At 38.3% G+C, this 22,524-nt stretch overlaps 2 protein-coding genes across 3 annotated transcripts in view; both read left to right on the top strand.

Annotated features, from left to right (window-relative positions):
* LOC107704163 (phosphatidylinositol transfer protein beta isoform-like) overlaps nt 1-10,833 on the top strand; it is a 30,229-nt gene extending 19,396 nt beyond the window's left edge. The window contains exons 10-12 of one of the 2 annotated variants that reach the window (XM_016507031.1): nt 1,859-1,981; nt 5,635-5,723; nt 8,375-10,833. In XM_016507031.1, coding sequence (XP_016362517.1) covers nt 1,859-1,981; nt 5,635-5,682 — 171 coding nt within the window. In that variant the 3' untranslated portion in view covers nt 5,683-5,723; nt 8,375-10,833. The remainder of the gene's footprint in view (nt 1-1,858; nt 1,982-5,634; nt 5,724-8,374) is intronic. The other variant, XM_016507030.1, reaches the window with a different exon arrangement.
* Nucleotides 10,834-12,484: 1,651 nt separating this feature from the next.
* LOC107704162 (transcriptional activator MN1-like) lies at nt 12,485-21,318 on the top strand. The gene is made up of 3 exons (XM_016507028.1): nt 12,485-13,057; nt 13,288-16,419; nt 21,261-21,318. Exons 2-3 carry the CDS (start codon nt 13,329-13,331, stop codon nt 21,269-21,271), a joined length of 3,102 nt encoding a protein of 1,033 aa, XP_016362514.1. The 5' UTR covers nt 12,485-13,057; nt 13,288-13,328; the 3' UTR covers nt 21,272-21,318.
* Nucleotides 21,319-22,524: the final 1,206 nt, after the last annotated feature.

A 22,524-nucleotide genomic window follows, 5' to 3' on the forward strand; every position in this document is an offset into this window, starting at 1 on the left:
ATACAAAACCACACATAATGTTTCTACTGTATCTCTGTCAATCACTCTGATATTTAGTTAAAATGAGTGAATTGACTGAGTGCTGTCTCTCACTGTCTTTATCAGTTCTGTGAATTACTGTATGGTATGCCACATGCACTGTAATATGTTTTATATAAAATATTACATTTTCAGATGAAAATAGCAATATGATCGTTTTATAAAGTAGCCTATGCGTTCATATGTGTTAAGGGCGGACTGACTCTGAGGCGATCATGAATTTTATGGAGCTAATCGCTGTAGCCCCGCTAAAAATGGCCTAGTGACGCCCATGCGTCTTACGTCAATTTCAGAGAACCAGGACAAATATTTCAATCGATCGCTCAGGCATTTAAGGGCACCGAAATGACTGATTCGGTTCTAGTACATACCGGTTACATAGGTACCCTAGGTTTCGGTACCCAACCCTACTTGTTGGCTAGTTTGAAAGGAAAAGAGCACTTTTAGATAAACAAGGCAATAATAGATGGCACTCGTGGAGGTAGGAAAACAAAGTTCTTTATGAACCGCAGGATTGCTTGTAATAAAGATTTAAAAGCAAAAGGAAAAGCAGTAGAGCTGACTATTTCTGTCAGTGGCAAGTTTTAATTTAGAATGTTTGTGATAACGTAAGAAAAGTATTTTAAATGTTTTGCCACTTGCTTGAGCAACTTTTTTTGTGCTGTGTGTAAGCTATTCTGCAACAATTGCACGAGTGTAAAAACAAAAATGCACTTCATGATCGAACGTTTAGGTGAGATAAATAGATATTTTTGAAAAATGTCTAAAGAATGCTCCCCTCCACCCTTTAAAGTAAAAAAAAAAATCCCCTCTCACAAGAGTCACCTGTAAGAGGGAAATTCCCCCCATTTTCAAAAATGAAATTCAGGCCCTGAATAAATGTCTTAAATTCCTGATTGGAGAATAAAATTATTCTAATTCATGTCTGCAAAACAATAATAAAAATAATAATTTAAAATAATTCTACATGATAAAAATAAGGCTTTAAAAAGATCAGTATCGGTGATCGTATCGTTAGATACTGCTTTCTGTGATCGGTGATCGGCCTCAAAAATCCTGATCGGAGCACCCCTAATAAATATCATTGTTTTTCTACCGCAGTTTGCATCTATAATTTTCTGTGAGTTACTTTGTGTGTGCTTTGTGTAAATTCAGAATCAGTTTTTGGTGGCCAACTTTCAGTGCTTCCCCGGTTATTCTTGTTATTGATGTTTAGTTGTCTAGTGGGTCAAGTAAAATTCTCTCTCACTTGCCCCTTTAAAAAATCTGCTTGTCCCGTACAAGCATAAACCGAGCCCTGTGGTGGTTTCCCTGTGGTTTACTTTGGGCCCCACACATATTACAAATTGCAAATTTTGTGTCTTCACTCACAGTGAAGAAATTGCACGCAGACGACATGTTTGTTTACATGCGGATGTGAGCGTGGCTGTGACGTCAAAATGGACCGGCTTGGAATCGGAAAGATGTGAGACTGACCGGTCACCGGTCCGGGCCGATCATGCGGAAAATCAGATGGCTGGTCAATCGGCGCATATCTAGTCCAAAGTGCTCTTTTTCACACCCATGTGATGCTGTCATGCTCCAAAAATTAAAAAAAAAAAAAAAAAAGTTCCATAAAGTGGTCCAAAAAACTTGTGCATATTATATCATATTATATTTAAAATCTCAAGGTGTGTTGTGCCGGCTGTGATATTAGTGATATAAAACATTTCTTATGTCTTTTCCTTGACTTCAAAGCTCAAGTGATGCCTCTCAAATTTGAATGAGTTTTGAGATATTTATTTTACAGTAACAGACTGTTTTTCATCTGCGTTTGCAGCAAGAGAAGAGAATCTTCACCAACTTCCACCGTCAGCTCTTCTGTTGGATTGACAGCTGGGTGGAGCTCACCATGGAAGACATCCGCAGGATGGAGGAGGAGACGCAGCGAGAGCTGGAGGAGGTGAGAATGACATTTGCACAGAATTATGGTCTGAAGCATGTATATTTTCCTCAATTGCATTTGTTCCCACACATCCTTGGCAGACCTCCTTATTCCCAGCAGTACAGATCATGAAACGCTGTTCTTTCCACTGTTTTTTTTTTTTGGTCCATTCATGTATGGTTTTTAAAGGTCGAAAGGTATAATTTCTGCGCCTTTAGTAGAATTTCTATCATTTTGTAAAATAATTAGGCTGAATTAAGTGTCAAAAACTGCTCAAACTAGTTTAAAATTGCAATTAAATAAAATTACAACTCATTTTGAAAATAATGACTTACTATAAATAATTGCATTAGGTTCAGTGAGCGAATGTTATTTGTCATTGTCATTCCAACTGATTCAGCAAGTGAGTTGCCCAAATGATTCGGACTCATTTTAATTCAATTATGGATTCGATTTTAGTTCCTGACAGTGTTGTTTTAGTATCATTGATATACTATTATAGTTTTTTATAATATTTTGAATTCAATTTTATTTTTATAATTTCTGTTTTAACTTTCATTTTTGTTAAGATTTTAGTAATTTTGTGTTACTCATTTTTATTTTTTGAATATGTCTATATAGTTTTTTTATTATTATTATTTAATTTTATAAATGAATTTTAATTATTTTTTAAATTATTAAATGGTTAGGTATTTTAGTACTTCAAGATAAACTAAAAGAAAATGAGAAATGTTGCTTTGGCAACTAGCTGAAATAATATATGTATATATAGTTTAGATAATGGTAATAACCCTGGATTAAGTCTATTCTATATAAAGATAGCTAAATGTCCAAATGATTCAGACTAAAATAGTTTGAATGATTCATTTCCATTTGAAAATGAGAATTAGTTGAATGCAATTGCTGTTGTGTGCAACTAAGCACAAGGCAAAAGAAAGTTGTGTTAAAGAAATCATAAAGAAAGCTTTAGTTTTATTTAGTCTCTTGACATTAAATTTAGACTACAGTTAAAATATAAAATAGCAGCGGGTCAGTGAGCTATTGAGAAACACTGTATTCATAATATACATGTACAATCTGTACATCATCAGCCTACAGTGCACATCTGAACAGATTTTACAGCATAATGTGGGCGTTTATATGTGGAATAAAACGTTAGTACTTGTGATATTAGCACCAGGGGTCATTATTAGACTGTAGACGTCAGTAATCACTGAATTTAATTCGGCTTCTGGACGTTATTGAAGGGGTTATAGATTTGAGCTATATTGGTTTTTTTCCCGCTGGTCACCGTTGGCAGCATGCTCATATTCTCTATTTTCAGTTGTGTGTTTTTGTTGAACACGTCCCAGCTCAAGTGTATAGTATTTGGCCCAGATTCTTTCCTCTACCCAGTAAATATGACGATCCAGTCTCTCCAAACTCTGACACGCTCTGTGATCGCTTTCAGCATGCAGCCAAAGAAAACCACAAACTCCTCACTGCCTGGGAAATATCGATCAGTACATTCTCATCCAAATCCCGAAGGCGTAGTCGCTTATTAGTTTTATTCTTAAGCGACGGTTAGCCAAGACCAATAAAGTGATTCCTTAACTGTCAACCCATCAACGTTACGAGTTATATCTTTCTCCTGACCAGTTCATCTGTAATTGCTTTCAGTTGTAAAGGCTGGCATTAATAAAACAAACAGTATATGTAGTAAAACTTTATATTAAACAAACATTTTTTTACACCGCTACTATCCAGTTGCCAAGCAGAAAGTATGTATTTGGACTAATATTTGACTAATTAAGTTTACTTTGGCTTTGCCGTGCTTTACAGAAATCTTCCAGGGTATATTTTTTCAAAACCTCTTTTATGGAAATGATGGTGAATATGTTTCCAGTGAGGATTATGGCAACGTTAACCCATTCAGTGCCTCTCTGCTGAAAGTTAGGTGTTAAATGGGTGAAAAGAGTCACGAATACATCATATTTCTCCCTGAAATAAAGAAAAGAAAGCCTGTTTTTTTGTACCATTAATATATATCTTTTTTCTTTTTTTTTTTTTTTTCTTTTTTGAAATGCAAGTATATGGCGTTCCCCAATAATCAATAGCTTGTAATGTGAAGAAATAATCTAACATTTTTCAGTAAGGTACAATTGTCCATATCAAGGTTGTACTGAAATTAAGTGTTTTTAAATTAGTTAATTGCAATTTAATTATTAGTTAATTATTTTTAAGTATATTTTAATAAATGTAATTAAATGATAATTAAATAGATTATTACTTTATTACATAAATTAAAAAATAATTTAATAAAAAAACATTTTTAATATATTTATTTTTCATTCTTTTTTTTTTTTTTGCATCTATCTCAAGGGCGTTTCCTCCGAGGAGGCAAGAGAGGCAGTGTCTTCTCAAAATATTGGATGAGAAAAGAATTTGTATAGTGCAAAAATAAAACAACGCCAATATTACAAAATATAACATTAAAATGTGTATAAATCACTCGTTTTTCTAAAGAAAAGTCCGCGTCTCTCTCGCCTCCCCTGAGCCCATTGAGTTTTAACAGACCCCCTAATGCGTGCGGTGAGTTTGGTGGGGGGTAATTGAGAATGAATGGGGTAAAGTCACGTGTGATATGATTGGATATGACTGGTTATGTTCGGCTGTGATTGGTTCATGTGATAAATCCCGCCTCTTGTGTTCGTGCGCGTTTGCGAATCTGAATGAAAAATATAATGGCGTTATTGGGAAGACTATTTTAATAAAGTAAACAACTCACACACTTAGATATAACCACTTTGTTATATCACAATAAGACTTGTGATAATAAGGCCTGAAAACATGATCTGTGGGAGTTTTTAGTGAGTAATCAGCTTGGTGAAATTTAAAGTAAATCTGTGTCTGTGACCAATAGGCTATTCACCGAGCTTTGATGACTGATGAACCGAATAATTAAAAAGTAGTTAAAAGTTAACTATTAAAAAGAATAGCTCAACATAAGTTCACCAATAAAATATATTGTTTAAATTGTTACTGCCTTGAGTTATTATTTAGGAATAAATGTAAAATGCTTAAAAACACTAACTTGATTAGATTACTTCTTGGTTTTAATAAATATAATATTGTTTACATTGTTAATGTAATAATATAAAATAGATTTTTTTTTTCTGATAGTGTAAGTAATGCTTATTTAACCAAGATAATGCAACTGTGACATGAATTTACATTTGATAAAAAAAGAAAATTCAGAACACCACCGCACACCACTGAGATATATATATATGTACACACACACACGCATAAATGTATGCTCATTTATTCTGTTTAATTCATTTTTTTTAACTGTTTTAATACATTTTCAATTCATTTTTATTTATAGATAATTTTGTATTATTTTATTTCTTTTGCATATGTTGTGGTCATTTTGTGATTATTTTAATTCCTTTTTATGTAAAGAGCTTTGAATTACCATTGTGTATGAAATGTGCTATATAAATAAGCTTAGCTTGCCTTGTCTAGGTACGTTGAATCGTATAAAAGAAAATTGACATTTCTACCTGAGATTCACTCAAATATGCTCTTCATGTTCTGTTATTGGCTACATTGTTGTTTCATAACGTTTTTCTTCCAGCTGGTTGTCAGCAAGTGGTAAGATAGCACCTAACGGCATGTTTTGTTTCTAGATGCGTCAAAAGGGGTCCGTACGAGGCACAACGGCAGCCGAAGAGTAGCCGAATCCTTTTTAGTAACACAAGGCAGGTGGAGAGACTCTGTAAGTGGAGGAGAGGCGGCCGCTCCATCGTGCATTCTTTCTCACGTTCTTTTCATCCGCCGCCACCCACTAACCCATCTCTTCACTGCCTCCATTTCAGCTAACCACAACTAACTTTTCTTCTGGTGTTCTCCTCTCAGCTGACGTGTGGAGAAATGTAACCCGACTTAAAGTGTTAGTCATTTCAGACAAACTCTTGGCTGTACCACCCAAATGCGTTCGCTCAGGCTAGAGGAAAATAGTGCCTCAACGGCACAAATTGAAAGCAGGTGTTTGCAGTTCCTTGAAAAAGCCTCATCTGCAAGTTCTAATGGTTTTAGACTCTAGTTGAAAGGTAAAAGAGTTTTTTTTTTTAGGTGTTCTTGATGTTTAAAAGTAAGTGTGGTGGCCAATGCCTGTAGCTCCCAAAAGCAGCGTGCTTGTGTCGAGTTGTTGATCTTCTATCTAAATGGAGGCAGGTTGCGATGTTTACAGGAACAGCTGCAATGGCCATCTTTTTCTTTTCCACTGTTCTCGTCCTGAAGGGTTAGTGCATACAAAAATAAAATTGCCATCATGTCGTTCCAAACCTGTATGACTGACTTTCTTCCATGGAGATGTTTTTGAAGAATCTCCACACTTGTTTTTCATACAGTTAAAGCATACAGTGGCCACAGGATATCAAGCTGTGAAATCGCATCATAAAAATAGTTTATATGATTTATGTTCTGTATTTTAAGTCTTCTGAAACCATAAGATAGCTTTGTGTGACCGAAATCTAATTTTTATTTTATTTAATTTTTCATGGTTGAATCAAATTTAATTAAGAGCCGTTTTTTTAGAGTTAATAAATATTGTTTGTTAATTTGTTTATTTATTTAGTTATTTAAATTTATATTTGCATATTCAAACATGGAAGTGCAAAGGAGATTTGACAGCCGCTGTGGAAGGAAATTTTAATTTTTTTCATCACATAAAAGGTATCATTTGACTTTATATGACTTGTAATATTTTGCACAAGTTGTACTACTGTTGGACAATGTATGTTGTTGGACTACTATTATAGAGCTTTTTGAGAGTTTGACAGCCATTATATACTTTCAAACGAGCATCCTGAACGTTCTGCTGAACCTTTCTTTGGTGTAACACAGGAGAAAGAAACTCGTGCAGGTTTGGAATAACAAAGGATGACAAAACTTTCATTTCTGAGTGAAATATACCTTTATTTTCGCATTGGTCATGTGGTTTTCATCTTTCAGAGTTTTTCGAATCTTATGTTAATTTTGCAGCATCTCTGTAAGGCAGTTATGAAGTTAATTTTATAGACTTTCTTCTCAAGAGAGATTCAGCGTCTGTTGAGAGTCAGAACGGCGCACAGCCGCTTCATATTTGTGTTATTCTCCCTCCCTCTGCGTTTGGCTCTGCCGTAAAACGATCTGGAAGAGATGAAATTCTCCTCGGCCGCTCTTTCCAAGCGTCTCTGCCCAATCTTGTTTTTTTTTTCCCCTCCTTCATTTCTCATTTCTCCTCATCGCCCCATTGCTGCTTCTCTGCACTGTGTTCTTGGTTTCTAATCACCGTTTTTTTGTGCTTGTTGATTTTTCCAGAGTGTGTTTGTACTCGGCGCATGTGAGCATGTGTTTCTGCTCTCTTTGATTTGAGTGTGCGTTTGTACACGTGTGAGTGTAAAAAAAAACGCCTGCAGTGTATTGAATTCACACGGCGTCCTAACCAGGCATGATGAAAACGTAATGCTGCAGTGATGTGACAATCACAGCAGATCAGAACTAATTAGTGGTGTTTGCTAAGGCACTATTACTGTTAGTCATACTTGGTGTTATTGATTCAAACAAACCCTTATCCTACATATTAAAGTTCTGTATGTAAATCACCACACATTGTTTGTGCTACAGATGAATGAATCTGTGAATAATCAGTGAATAATTAATCGAATCGTGCATCTTGTTTCTAAGTGATCAGACTTACAATTTTCACCTTGTAGATGATAATACAATTGAAAAAATCTGACAAACTATCTAGAGATGCGAGGGTGCACTTTTTTGACTTGAGTCAGTAAGAAACCACCTAGAAATGTGCCAAAAAATGTAATACCCTTAGTTATTTTAGTGTTATTTATATATTGTTATATTATGTATTATTTTGAATTAGATTTTATTTATTTATTTATTTATTTTTGAAGTTTTAGTAATTTTATTTGCTTTTGGCATTTTTTTTTTAAATATTTATTTAGCTTATTTTTATTTCAGTCTTAGTTTTATTAATACTTATTTTAAATACTAATAATTTAGTACTTATTTTATTTCAGTTAGTTGCAAAGGCAACAGTTTGGTAGCGCTTTACAATAATGTTTCATTTGTTAATGTTACTTAACTACACTAGTAAATATGATCAAACAATGAACAATACTTACATTGAATATATATATCCACACCAATGCATCCAGTTGAAACCAAGCAACCAACTAAATGCACCAAAACTTAAATTAGCATCGTAGAGATCGTCACATGATAGGCCACTTCATCATTTCATACCTGGTTAGGACAAAAGGGTGGAATGAATCGTCTGGCTTCAAACATGCATTGAAAAAGCTGCATGAATCGTGTTTTTTCTGTGTTGTTAACGGTCACGGTTTTCTTCTCCCATTCTCGTAGCTTCGTAAAACTGGTCAGGTTCGAGGCACCAGTGCTGCTCACGAGCAATAAGGCTAAACTTCAAGAATCCAACCACGACGACACTTGACGAAAGACATCACCGCATCCAACCAAACCGGCCAGTGGTGGTGCCGTCCTCCTCCACCAGACCGCAGAATGACACAGTGATCAGTAGTACTGTACTCACACACCTGCCGACAGGGTGGACATTTTCACGGTCAACCTGTTTTTAGATTCAGCCAGGTTGATCCAGTGACTATTACCGCTTTGTTAGAAATATCTGAGTATTGCTGTATGGTTGTGTTATTCTATTTCAGAAACAAAACGACTTAATTTTGGCAGGCATTGGACCAATTCTTTGTGTTTTTGTTTGGTTTTATCTGTTTGTAATGTTTCAGATCTTTATGTTCTTGTCTGTGTTTAGTCTTCCCCCCCAGATGAAGCACTTCTTTTGGTTCTTTTAAATTCCTAATCACGTTTTTAATTAGTAGATTTTCATTTCGTATCAGCGTAGTCCTGCCTACCATGTCTTGTTTTTCTAGGTTAAATGTGTGATGCTACTGCACGGCATGCACATTTGTGCAAAAACACACGTCCACCTCGCAAAACCTTTTCCACGAGTGGCTTTTGCATGAGCTCAGGCATCTTAGCGGCTGTTTTTGAGAGGGTCTTCATGTTCTCAAGACACTTTGCGTGACGTAACCCCTCAGGACTCCTCTTCTTCTCACCAAAATCCAAGCTAATTACCGGAGCAAATAGCCGCTGCTGCTTTTTCTTACTTTTAGAGTTGCTTTAGGACAGGCAAAGTGCTTTTATATCGCTAATCTACCTGTAATGCTCTCAGGGTTCCCACGGTCTTGGAAAATCCTGGAGATATCAGGGAAAATTGTGATTTCCAGGCCTGGAAAAGTCTCGGTTCATTACAAGTATACCTACAGAAAATAATTTCCGTAAGTAAATTATAATAAAATTAAAATAAAGTCCCTCAGTCTTTTTAAAAAGCAAAAATCGCCAATTCAGTAATGCAGTTGCAATGCACGTAAACCGCATTGCCGTTTAAAAGCTGAAGTGTGATGATGATTGTCATTTTTCTCTTGCTATTATTTGATCTATAAAGTCTAAATTGTCATTTCTGAGGTGTAACTATTTTTCCAGGTGGATGAATCTCTGTTTACTGACATGCAAGCAGTGACTCCTGTCTGGTATCCTTGCGCATATTATGCAAATGTTACTGCGGTTGTCATGACAACAGATTTAAATTCGGTGTCACACAGGCACAGTCAGGAAGAGATTCTAGTGCACAAGTCTCATGGTTTTAGTGTGTACTTGAATCTTTTTTGACCAGCCCTGCAGACTTGCATTAAATGCATTAATGTAACAGCATTTTTTGCTTGACAAAAAATGGACAACCTGAAATTCCTACAATCGACATGCTGTCCCCAAAAGATTTCTTTAATGAAATCCTAAAGTATAAATTCATATATTTATATAGTGTATATTGCAGTCTATGCAAAATGATTGATCAGAACGTGTGGGAACCCGGAGCTCTGCACCTGAATGTGTGCGTAGATGCCTCAACAGACGCTTAAGACAAAGAGGAGAACTTTATAAATGCATTTTAAAGAGCTTGATATTTGTATAGTTTCTATATCTTACCAGGTCAGAGTCACAGGATGTGCAGGTAGAATAATTCTACTTCCTGTCTTCCTCGTCTCTGGCCGTCCTGCACCAGCTCAGATCATCCAGCCTAGCAAAAAGAGTCTCTGCTGTTTGCGCTTGACCCGCAGTGCAGGGCTGTTTTATCTCCTCGTTTATTAGTAACAGGTTTTTAACGTGTACGGTTCTCTGTCCAGAGCGACAGACAGATTGGGATTTTTATCATATATTGTGGTCAGTGCATTAGTTTAAATAGTCGGGCTTTCATGGACAGCTGACGGCCAGAGTTTGTGCAATCACACGCAAACTAGTGCCTGATGTCTGCGTTGAAACCGCGATCCTATCACACTGTGATTGTCTAGTTAGAATTGCACATTTGTGATAGTTTTCAAGCCTGAACGTGGGATACAACACGTTTCTTCTTGGTTTGCATGTTTTGTTTCTTAAAGTCCCTCTCATTTCAAGGTCCACGAATGTTCACGCAATCATGCAACCTGTCAGGTTCGGCCTCAGCGGCACCTTTATGGCAATCAAGAAGACCTGTGTTCCTCTTCTCATAGATCTGGATGGGAGGAAGTCAGGTTTTGATTTTTGCTTTTTTCATGTTCTCTCGATCATAATTGAGGAATCAGTGCACTGACGTCTGTTCAGACATATTGTCTCCAGTCTCACGGATAGTGTGGTTTACTTTTGTACACGTACATGGCTTTTAGGCTAGCAGGGACTGGGATGGGCAAGGGTTTCAGATATAATGAATGAATCATATTGTAATCGAAGCATAACTGCGCACTTGGAGAATCTACTGTTTTTTGTTTTTTTTTCTTGGGGAATTACACAATGCTGGTTTACTGTTTTTTTCTGATTGTTTGTTTGGAAATCGGGAAATATCAGTGAATGTACAATGGTGTGATTCTGTTTTTTTCTTGCAGCTTTTGAATTGGTTATAAATTTAACAATTAACAGTATATCTAATAAATTTCGACGCCAGTCATGCTTGGTCTTTTATTTTCATTGTAGGTTTGCATGCTTTAATGTCTTGCCTTTAGATGCAAGTCACGGAAAACCTGGAAGCATCAGGTAATTTTTAAATTTAAGTGTTTAGGTCAGGAAAATCATTGAAATCTATACGGTAAATATATATTCTTATATTTGTAGGATTAAATGTTCTAACGCAGTAATAATAAATCATTAGTCTAGAGGTGTTAGGACCTTAAATGCTTCATTTTATTTCTGTATCTTATTTGTGGCTACAGAAACATGTCTAATGTAAATTTCTCCTCGTTTTCACCTGTTTGTTCCTGACAGCAGCACTAGATGGCACTGTTCCGCTTTGCTAAAGAAACAGGTAACGATTTCTTATAAAGACCAGAGGGACCTACAAAATAAGTCTTATGGCTTTCCATTTATTATCCTTTTATTAGTTTAATTTCTTCAGTCATGGCTATCAATAAATGGCCACTTATATTTCTCCATAAAACCTTCCAGTGGCCTAATGGTCGTATCATTCCACAGTGGGTTTGCAAGACACAGTCTAGTTTGTAGTATAAGGGTTTTATTTCCACATTTTCCTAATCACTGTTCATTCAAAAGCTTTTGTTTTAAAGATAAATAATTTGACCCATGCTTCAGGAGTGAGTTATAAAAATACATCACAATCACCGGTTACTTACAGGAAATTAACCCTGAAGACACATTCATTATCTCTGGCTGCCGTTCGTCACAGCTTGAAAATGAAGCCTGTTTCATGCATCTGCTAATTTACTAATTAACTGCTGCATATTTACTACAGTAGGCTATCTGTGTATAAGGGAATATAGCTGTTTCACATATGAAGGATTTGGGAATGACTGAAGATTTACACTGATTTATGTTTGTTTCATATTTGATCTAAATGTAAATTATAAAACAAAATGTATAGCTGTGTGTAAATAAGAGATCTGGTCTCGATGGTATTTAATTATTCTACGTGTACCACATACTTTTTGTAGAATTAAATACCATCGAGCACTGATGCATATTTCTTGGATGTTTTTATGTAGACGTTTTGATAATATGCAAATTGTGGGGAGAAAATTATAAATGTGTACTAAATAAATCTACTGTTTTATATGTACAGAGTTTTTATTATTTCATTTCATAGATTTAAATCTTTTAAATGATATGTTTCATTAGCTAGCCTATGTGTTATTGATCGTATACCTTGTGGGGGGGAAATGCACCAAATTGTAAAGTAATCTAGCTCTATTTGTAAAACAGAGTATCATTGAAGATTGAGACATTGAAGTGTTTTTCTTGTTTTAGTATTTATCCATTGTATTATGTATTAATACGTTATAAATATCTCTTTTAGACTTCCTTAAGCGAATCCCCGCCCCTTGTGCGTCAGACCCCGCCCTGGTGCACGAGCCTCCGCCCCCTGCGCATGTGTGCCTGTGTCGGCATTGGTGAGAAATCAGCGCTGGAGCAGATGAGGGAATGTCAAACTTGTTGCCGATGCCCGCGGCTCGACACATCCGAGTCAAGGATAAATGAGAAAACCCTCCTGGAGCCAGAAGCATTTGATGGAACAGCGCGCAGTATTAAAGAAAATGGCGATTAAATTTTGCGCTGAATACATTTCATACTGTGACAACAAAAGGGACCCTGGGCTCTCCAGTTCCTAACAGCGCGCGCACCCACCGCGGCGCATTGAGTCTCCTCACAGGACCGAACGCACGCGCGAAGTTCTCCTCCGAGGACCGTCAGTTTATTGCATTTATCTACTCTTTTTGAATTCATGTAAGTGTTTTTGATATAGAATAATTATTAGTCGGGACCGCGCGCGCATTGCATTGGATATGTGAACATGGGACATGTGCTCCGCGCGCTGGTTTGCACTCCTCTGGATTTGTGTTGAACGACTTGGGGACGTTACGCATCGAATAATAATGTAAACGAGGAGTTTTTTAAGATGTGCATTTTTCAGGGTCGTTGCTCTAAGGATATACAAAGAGGAGTTCGCGTTTTTACGCTTATGTTGGAATTGAGGTACTTCCAATTGTCATCTAATCTCTTACTTTAGCATCATTAAATATTTATCAATAAGCACATGCATGCGAAACGTAAACTTTATTTTTTTTTTTAATTATTAATTATATTATTTAAAATATATAATAATTGGATTTTTAAATCGGCTGCTAACATGGGCCCTGGAGACAGAAAATAACAACAACAACAAAAAAGGACTGTTTGATTTAATTGTCTTTTTTTATTTGCAGTGACAAACTAACAAAAGGAATTTAATCCCAGTGGACTGAAAATGAACTCTAATTATAACAGTGCCGGATTTCATATGAAAGGGCCGTCGGTAGCTGTGGAGCCGATGATGGGTCCACTAAATGAATCCCCCATACAGGGACTCAACTTTGTCTCAAATAGAGACCAGTATGGATTCCAGACTCATGGCCATGGGGATATGCTCGCTATGGGAGTTCAGCCACAACATCAACTCCACATGCAAACACCGTTCAACCATCAACCTCCTAACCACGACCAGCATTCACATCTGTACCAGGACAGCGTCCCCTCTTGCTTGCACGGGGACAGACACATGGGTTTCAATAACAGCAACGCAGGTCACCCGCATATGTTCGAAGGAGGATTCAGTCAGCAGCTTGCAGAGGTGCAGTCGCAAGAATGCATTTCGCAGCAACAGAGAATGGCCACAATGCCTGAGTTTCAACCGCACGGCCATCCTAACGGTAACCACGCCGTTCCAGCGCCGTGTCTTCCACTAGACCAGTCACCAAACCGCGCCGCTTCGTTCCACGGCCTGCCGTCTTCGTCCCCTGAAACCCACAGGCTTGAACATTACAGGCTTTTCCCACAGGGTAGGATGGGGGGATCAGAGCACTGTTTTCCCTGTGATCCTCTGACGGGGAATTTTGATATGACAGGATTCTCCACCGCGGACTCTTCAGAGCACAAACTGCCCTATTGTGAAACGGGGAACCAAGTGGTCGGGGGTCATTTTGCCACTTGTAATCGAAGTGGTTCCCGAGGGCCCATGATGGGTGGCTCTAAAGTTGACCAGCAGCTACCTCAGGAAAACGTGTTTTCGGACCAATTCGGGAACCGAGGGAAAATGGATCCGGGGGTTAACGCTAGACACCACCTCATGCCGCAGCAAAGACCGGGACCTGTTGCCAGGCAGAACCCCGGTTCCCCTGCCCTTCCGCGGTTTTATCACACTCCGGACTATGTAGCAAACAATACGGACGTTCAAGGTGGTGGTCCGATGGTCCACGTTCAACACGGCCACCTGGACCGGCCCATACATAGACTGAACAACCATAACATGCATCCCTTTGGGGAGCCAGTGTTTGATGTCCCCCAGCTAGCCCCTCAGCCCCCACATCACCCTCACCTCAGCTCACTGCCTTATTTGAATATGGCAAAAAGGCCACGGTTTGATCTCCCAAACGGCTCTGCTGGAGAGAGCTACAGCCCCCTAAGCAACGGCTTACATAATCGGCCCAATCTTGAGAACCACCTCTCCCCCTCGGCTTTCCCCTCTCCTATGGGGGACTTTACATCTCATGTGACGGATGGGTTTCCATCAGGCCCTCTACCCTTGAGCTCCAGTCCACAGCAACAACAACAGCAGCGGCAGCAGAACGCAGCGATGATGATCAAACAAATGGCATCGAGGAGCCAGCAGCAGAGAATGAGACAACCCGACCTGCAACAGTTAAGTCTCCACGGGGATGTCACATCAAATGGCATGGTCTGCAGAGGCCCTCTGGGTAGTGTGTCTCAGTCCAATTTTGAGAAGAAGCATAATTTTCATGGAAACTTTGACAGCCCCCACCTACCTCAAGAAAACTCATGGTTTCCTGAGCCGCAGCAGCATTGTAGAGAAACAAACACGCATGCCTTGGAGCAGGCAGAGAATGGACACAACATTATTTTTAGGCAAGGCATCACAAGCATGGACATGCAGTCTTTGAATTCTCCGGGAGCGCATCATCCATTCGAAAATAATGTCAGCAATCCTCTGCAGATGCAGTCTCCCGACGAGAGCAACATGCAGTCAGGCACACCCACGGACAGGAGGCCGGCTGAATTCGGAGGAATGGTGATGAGGAGGCAGCACAGCTGCCCTCCTGGAGGGCCGAGTCAACAGGGAGCCCCCCAGAGCAATCCTCCAGGATTTGGCTCCTCTCCAGGGAACTATCCCGCCCATCCCGAGTACCTCTCCAGCCAGCACCTGTCAGTCAATAAGCTTGGGGCCCTCTCTTTGGGGAATTTGAACAAAGCCAATACAAAAGACAGTGTGTTTGGCCAAAGCTGTCTGGCAGCTCTCTCCACGGCCTGCCAGAATATGATCGCCAGCCTTGGGGCCCCGAACCTCAATGTGACTTTTAATAAGAAAAGTCAAAATGAGGCCAAACGCAAAGCAGGTCAGGTTGAGCAGGACATAAATAGCACTGGCAGTAGTGGCCCAGGGGCAGAGTATTTCCAGAGCAATGCTTCTCAGAATAGTCAAACGCCTTGCTCTGGGAATAACAATACGACGGCAGGTCAAAGTGGTACGGGCCAGATGGCGAAAAGGGAAGCGAGCACCCTTTCCCCGAATGACAACATGGAGTCTGGATGCGAGGGGAAAATGGCAACAGGCAACGGCAAGGGGAGGGGGAAGAAGAGACGCGACAGCGGGCACATCAGTCCCGGAAACTTCTCCCCTCCTTGCGGCGGTAACCCCGTCGTCAGTCCGAGTCAGCAGGGTTCCGCTTTGAATGTGGGCATGGAGAGCCGCGGCAAGACCCCGGAGAGGTCCCTGGTCTCCCCTTCCTTCGGAAAGCCTGACCTCACCACCTCGATGGACAGCGGAATTCAAAGCGTGGGCAAGTCGGATGGTGTTTCACCGTGCATGGATTATTTAGACGAAGCCAGCCCCAACTACAGCGCAGAGGACCCGAGGCCTTGCAGAGCTGGCATGAAGTGTAATTCTGAAAACAGGGCCGGCTACAGTGACAATCCGTGCATGGAACAGGTGCGGACACCACTGAGCAACACGGGCCAGGATGAGGTTCATCCTCTGGAGATTTTGCAGGCTCAGATCCAGCTGCAAAGACAGCAGTTCAGTATCTCCGAGGACCAGCCGATGGGAGGGAAAACGGGCAAAAAGGCCGACTGCCAGGCCGGTCTGAACGGAGAGTGCGCCCTGGCCAATTCTAGCCCAGTCACAGGCAAGGGCTCTGTGAATACCATTGACCTTGACTCTCTCATGACAGAGCAGCATGCCGCCTGGTATGTCCCTGGCAACAAGGCTCTGATAGAGGACCCCAGTAATGACAAGTGCCTGGGATTCTGGGATAGAGCACGGGGCCAGAGTGACAACAAAGAAGGTAAACTTCATTGACTTGCAGTGAGAGCATGATGAATTGGTGTTTTTATGGACTGTTGAGTTTACTTTGATGGCTTAATGGTTGAATAATGAACAACCCAAGGTAGCTTAACCTCAGGCACAGGGACCCATTTACAACTAATCTGTCACCCAGAAGTGAGCTTTAATTAGCACACTTTAAAACACTCAGTCTTGAGCTGACAGAAAACAGGATGCTAAAAAATGATTAACTCACTGACAGCAGAGAAAGTTTGTTTGGCTCTGTAGTTTGCAGTACAATACGTCACAATTAAATATGAATGTAAATATATAAATTATTGTATAGTATTAATTAGGTTATTTACACACATAATATGTGGGAAAATTTAAATAGATTTTTGACAATTTTGTTTGTGTGTGCATATATATATATATATATATATATATACATACACACACACACACACACACACTAGCAGGAAAACCACAGCTATTATTTTTATATTAGTAGTGATTATTAGTAGCATTAGTAATAATATTTCTGATATTATTGAATATGCAAGTGACTACATTGTGGCTGTTTAACATTATGCAAACTAAATGTTTTGATTGTACTTACATTTAAGTTTTATCCAACTCTAACACAAGCAGGATCTGTAGTTAAGATTTTAATGAGATTTAAGTACATTCAGATCTTAACTACAGATCCTCTTCATGTTAAATCTAAGTACAAATAAACTGGAATCAAAAGCTCCAGTAATTCTTGCAGTTTTCTTCTGAAAACAGTGCTGCGTTTAGAAAATATGTCTGCGGTGTTTAATATGCTCCTGGTAGCGTAAGTGTTTTTACCCCAGGCTTTCTTATCAAATTATTTACTGGAAACTTTACAGGACTGTTCAGATGTATTGTCAACGGTATAAAATAGTCAAGAGCATCGTAGGTCACAGAACTCCAGTTCCTTGAATTTGTTGTTGAATGCCACAGCAAATACACGGGTGTTATTTTGGAAACAAACCTTGTCTAAGGAGGTTAGAACAGCCAAGTTTGCGATTAATTTGACTGCAGTCATGTTAGAGCTCGCAGTGGCGTTATTAACCCGTGAGGCCTGACAACAGCGCTGCGCGAGGGTTAAACGCAGGCGTTAGGCGCGTGGCCAAGATTCAGTGTTGTTTTACCTCAGAATACTCTTTCCTGTCACTTCACGCTTCGTGATTGGTCCCGTTGGTCCTGTAATTGCACGCCATCAGATATGTTATAATTAGACGTGTGGCATCGTAGTCATGAAGGGACGTTTTTGATTTTCACGACAGTCAAGAGGAGGGTCAGAATTATTTTCTTAACAGGAATATCTCAAGGACTTGTAACTTAAAACATCCAAATGCTGTAACATAGCCAGTTGCATGGAATTCCCTTCACAAAAAAAAAACACACCAGAGACCACAAATCTGTTTTTGCATTTATCTCTATTTCAATCTTTTGCACCGGGCGTTGAGTTCCTTACTTTTTTTTATTTTATTTTTTTTTTATTGCATTTTTCTGAAATGCAGTAGCTTTCTCTCTGTACACATTGGACTTTATGAAGTTTTGCAGCAGGTTTGATCACAATAATGTGTTGAGCCATTTTTATTTTGTTATTTGCTTTATATATTATATATTATATATATATATATATATATATATATATATATATATATAAACTTTGCAATTTTTTGCAAACATCTACATCTCAACCAAATGTAGAACAGACGCAAGCTGCAAAAAGCACGTTATCAGAATGCAGTCCGATCAGAAAGCTCCAACTCTGAGCGTTTTTTTTCACTATTTTGCCTAATAAATGGAGAAGGTTGTCAGATGCAATTTCTCAGACGGGGCTGTCGGATATTCTGACAGCTTTGTGGCTCTGAGAATAAACACTAAAGGCCAGAACAGACAGAAAACAAAGGAGAAGATGCATTGGTCTCCGGGGAAAACGACTCAAAACAACAGGCTGAGAACACAGGTATAGGGATGCGTTTTGTGAGAAAGGGACGTCAGCGATGTGAAGAGAACAGAGGGCTTGATATCTATGAGGAAAATATCAGCAAACAGTGTACACTCCAAACGCTGTGTAACTTGCAGATCCTTTTCAAAAATTAGCTTCCGTGTCTTTGAACATTTTCCGTTTGTCAGAAAAGCTAGGTATCTCAGTGGCTCTGAAAAAACTAATTTGTAAACAGTGTACACTTTGTGCAAGTTGCATATCCTAAAATAACCATCAATGCCTTTGAACGTTTCCTCATTTATCAAAAGTACTCATTTGTTGTAATTGTGACTGGCATTTGCATGCAACATAGGCTGTTCATAATCAATTGTAGTCAGTTTTAAAGCTAATATCTTGATTTGCATGATGGATATAAATTTGAGCATTGTATGCACAGATGCACACCTTTCTATGGGAGTGTTTGTTTGCCGAGCAGAATTAGCGTCTTCTTGTGTCCGTGTGATACACTGCATTTTTCCGTGAGGAATGTCAGGGTGGAAACTAAAAAGAAAAAAAAAAGCATGATCTTGTCTTGGCATGTATTGAATTCCGCTTTTGCATTTTGTCGAGGGACAGGCCTGTATCGTCAGTGATGCATTGCTTTGATTTGTACATCATCTCTCAATGCTAAACATTAAGGAGCAGTTCTGCTAAAAAAGAAAATTCTGTCAGTGTTTATTCACCATTATTTTTCACTTTTTTACAACCAATAAAAAGATTTGAGAGCTTCTATGGAGAGGAAGATTTTTGTGTTTAACAGAAAGTAAAGAAAATAAAATAGCATGAGTTTGAATGGCTTGAGGGTAAATTCTGACTACATTTTAATTTTGGGCCAAAATACTTTAAAATTGCAGTAGTAAATGAGATATTAGGCAGAATGTTCAAGCTGCTCTTTTCCATAAAACTAAAATGGATTGATTTTTATACCACCACATTCAAAAAATCTGAGTGCTATATTCAATCATTAAAAAGAATCCCATCAAAACTCTAGATTATACAATGTTATCACAAGCATGAAAGATTTGCGCTTTGATGGAGAGAACGATTTTTGCGTTTAACAGAAAGTAAAGAAAAGAAAATAACATGATTTTGAATGACTTAAGGGGGGAGTAAATAATGACATTTGAATTTTGATTTTTGGCTAAAATACTCTTTTAAATATTAAAAAATTACAGTGAGATATCATGCAGAATGTCCAAGCTGCTCTTTTCCATAATACAAAAATGTGTGTTTTTTTTGTTTTGTTTTTATAAATACCAACAAGCTCCAATAAAAGCCTTCTATGCTCTATCACTGAAAACTCCCATCGAAGCTCTCTATATAATACTATATTATTATATTATTATCACTCCAATCTGCTGTATGTGACTAAGGCATAAAGATATTAAAAACATCATGCTTCTCTGTAAAGCTGCTTTGAAACAATGTGTATTGTGAAAAGTGGTATAGGAATAAATGTGGTTTTCAAAATTCATATTTAGTCACGTTTTTAAAAAGTTAAATTGAGAGCGTTGGTGGAGGAAGATTTTTGTTTAACAGAAAGTAAAGAAGAGAAAAGAAAATAGCGTGAGGGTGAGTAAACAATGACTACATTTTAATCTAAAATGCATCTTTAAAGATGAAAAATGTGTGTTTTGTGGCTGTTTTTAAAGCCGCGAGCTCGTTACGGATAAGTCATCCCTCAAGCTCAGAGCCCAGATGTAAATTTTCCGCGTCACCTCATATGTTGTTGTTGTCATGCGTGTCTCTAAGATCATTAATGTTTCTTCTTAGCAACCTCACCCACAGAAACATAAACCAACACATTTCTCCCCCTTCATTTGTAAGTGACCAGAGCCTGCCTGTGAACGGCATATGGAGCAGAAGGGTGTTGCTTTTCCAATGTGTACGCTTTAGTGCATGTGTTGCGCTGGCCAAGAGAACACGTCTAAGAGCCAGACAGAGCAGTCAGCCATCCAGACAGCAGTCAGCCATCCAGACTGGGCCCCACAGCTGGCCCGCTTTCCCAGCCCTTCCCCTCTCCAGATCCAGGGCCGGCGCTCATGAAGGCGATCCCTGTCCGCTGCGCGCCGGAGGAGGAGGGGGGGGGAGAACGGCCCCAGGGCTCTGATGTGAAACTCCTTTAGTGCTTTGGGCCCTTGAAAACTGTGAAAAGCTCTTTCATATCCCTTGGCCTAGGTCCCATGCTCTCTTTAGAATATTTTAGAATAATTTCATTCTAATTTGTCAATGGAAATTCAAACCATATAACAGCATATAAAAACAGGTTCTAGAGGGACTAGTTTATGTAAAAGAGCGCGCCGGTGCCAAGCTATTTCCACGCTCTTGTGTGGGGAGGCACCCACTGCGTCCCCTGCAGTTCTATTGGCTGCTGTTGAGAGACCCGCAATATAAGTGCTTAACAATGATATGGACACAATCCCGGCGTTTGAGTAATGAAGTCTGCACTGTCGGGATGATTCGCAAGATGGAGTTTAAAAGAGCAGTTCGTGCAAAAACGAGCGTTCTGTCATTGTTTACTCACCCTCGTTTCTTTCCGAACCGTAGGGTTTCTGTGGCGCACAAAAGAGAGTTTGAAGAGTGCCCTGGCTGCTCTTTTCCACACAATGTAACTGAATAGGGAATATTTTGGAGTCATTTAGGAGCTATGTAACTCCATTTAACCAAATATGAAAAAATGTTGGAGTTAGGATTTTCTTTTTTGAAAAATGTTTTTTCACAACATTTATTCCTAAACTCTTCATTCCTATTCTTTCACTGTAATGTTTCAACCTCATTTGTTTTTCTTTATTCCAAACATCTGTGATGTGATTTTAATGTTTTTCCCTTGTATCTCCTCACAGGACATGGGTAGGAGCGCTCCTCTGCTGGCTCTCCTTAGCGTATCACTGAAAAAAAGGTAAGACAGTCCAATCTATCAGATATATTATCAGTCAGTTGGGTTTGAGAAGTAAAATGCTATTTTAAATAGAACTTTCAAAATAGGTTTACCGTGACCTCTGAAGTGATTTGCTTGTTATTTCAAATTCATGCAAAAAAAAAAAAAAAATCATGTTTACTAGCCAAATTCTCTGTGAAGGTCCAAGAGAACGATCCACCAATCAAAGAGCTCACTGTTACCATGGAAACAGAATTTGCTCCAAAAAAGCTCATCTGTCACCGCCCACTCCCATGAAGCATTGCGAATGATGTAATCAAGTCAGCCTCCTTAGACTCTCAAACTTATATATCTGAATGTTGCAATAAATGTATAGAATATAATGTATTTAAAAATCATATAAAATGTTGTTTATAATAGATTATTCATTGTAATCATACATTTTTATTAGTTTTTGCATTTTTTAAAAATATGTCTATATATTTTTGAATTCATTTTCTTTTCAGTTTTAGTTTTGTTTATTATAGTGATTCAAGTTAAACTAAATGAAAATTAGAAATTATTCCATAGGTTCTCAAACTACATATATTGGAATATTTTGCAATAAACATTTAAAGTATATTATATATATATATATATATATTTGGTTCATTGTTATTTTAGTATCATTGAGAAACTTATAGTTTTTATTAATTTTTTTGTTTTTATTTTAATTTAATTTTTAATTTTTAACATTTTTATTAGTTTTCGCTCTAAAATAATATCTATAGTTTTTATTAATCTTTTAATTTTATTTATTTTTCTTCAAATTATTTTAAATGAAAATGAGAAATGTTTTCTTGCCAACTATAGCTGAAATTAAACAAGTTTAAGGTTTTTTTATATTTTATTTGATTTCAATTAGTTTATTTAAAGTAATGAAAATTATTTTTATGGTTTTAGTTAACTATAATAACCCTTTTATTATATTTTGTACTATTTAAAGTCAGCAGTTTTATATTGTTCCAGTGTTTTTGATTTGAATACATCAATGGCAGTGCATCATGGGATATAAATTTCCTTCTAAAAGAATTGTTTGAATCAGAGTTAGTAATGTTGTTGGTTTGGGTATATTATCAAATGTGAAAAATACTTCGCAAACCAAGGCCGCGCTCGCCATCCTGTGCCGTGATCTGTACCGTCTTGCTTAATTTCCACGGAACGAGCCGCAGCCGCCGCGCCATCTGTCT

This window comes from Sinocyclocheilus anshuiensis, unplaced genomic scaffold (assembly GCF_001515605.1).
Source record: "Sinocyclocheilus anshuiensis isolate Anshui unplaced genomic scaffold, SAMN03320099.WGS_v1.1 scaffold690, whole genome shotgun sequence".
NCBI lineage: Eukaryota > Metazoa > Chordata > Actinopteri > Cypriniformes > Cyprinidae > Sinocyclocheilus > Sinocyclocheilus anshuiensis.

What these genes read in the sequence shown, in the direction of transcription:
- LOC107704162 (XM_016507028.1), top strand. Translation starts at nt 13,329, where the DNA reads ATGAACTCTAATTATAACAGTGCCGGATTTCATATGAAAGGGCCGTCG.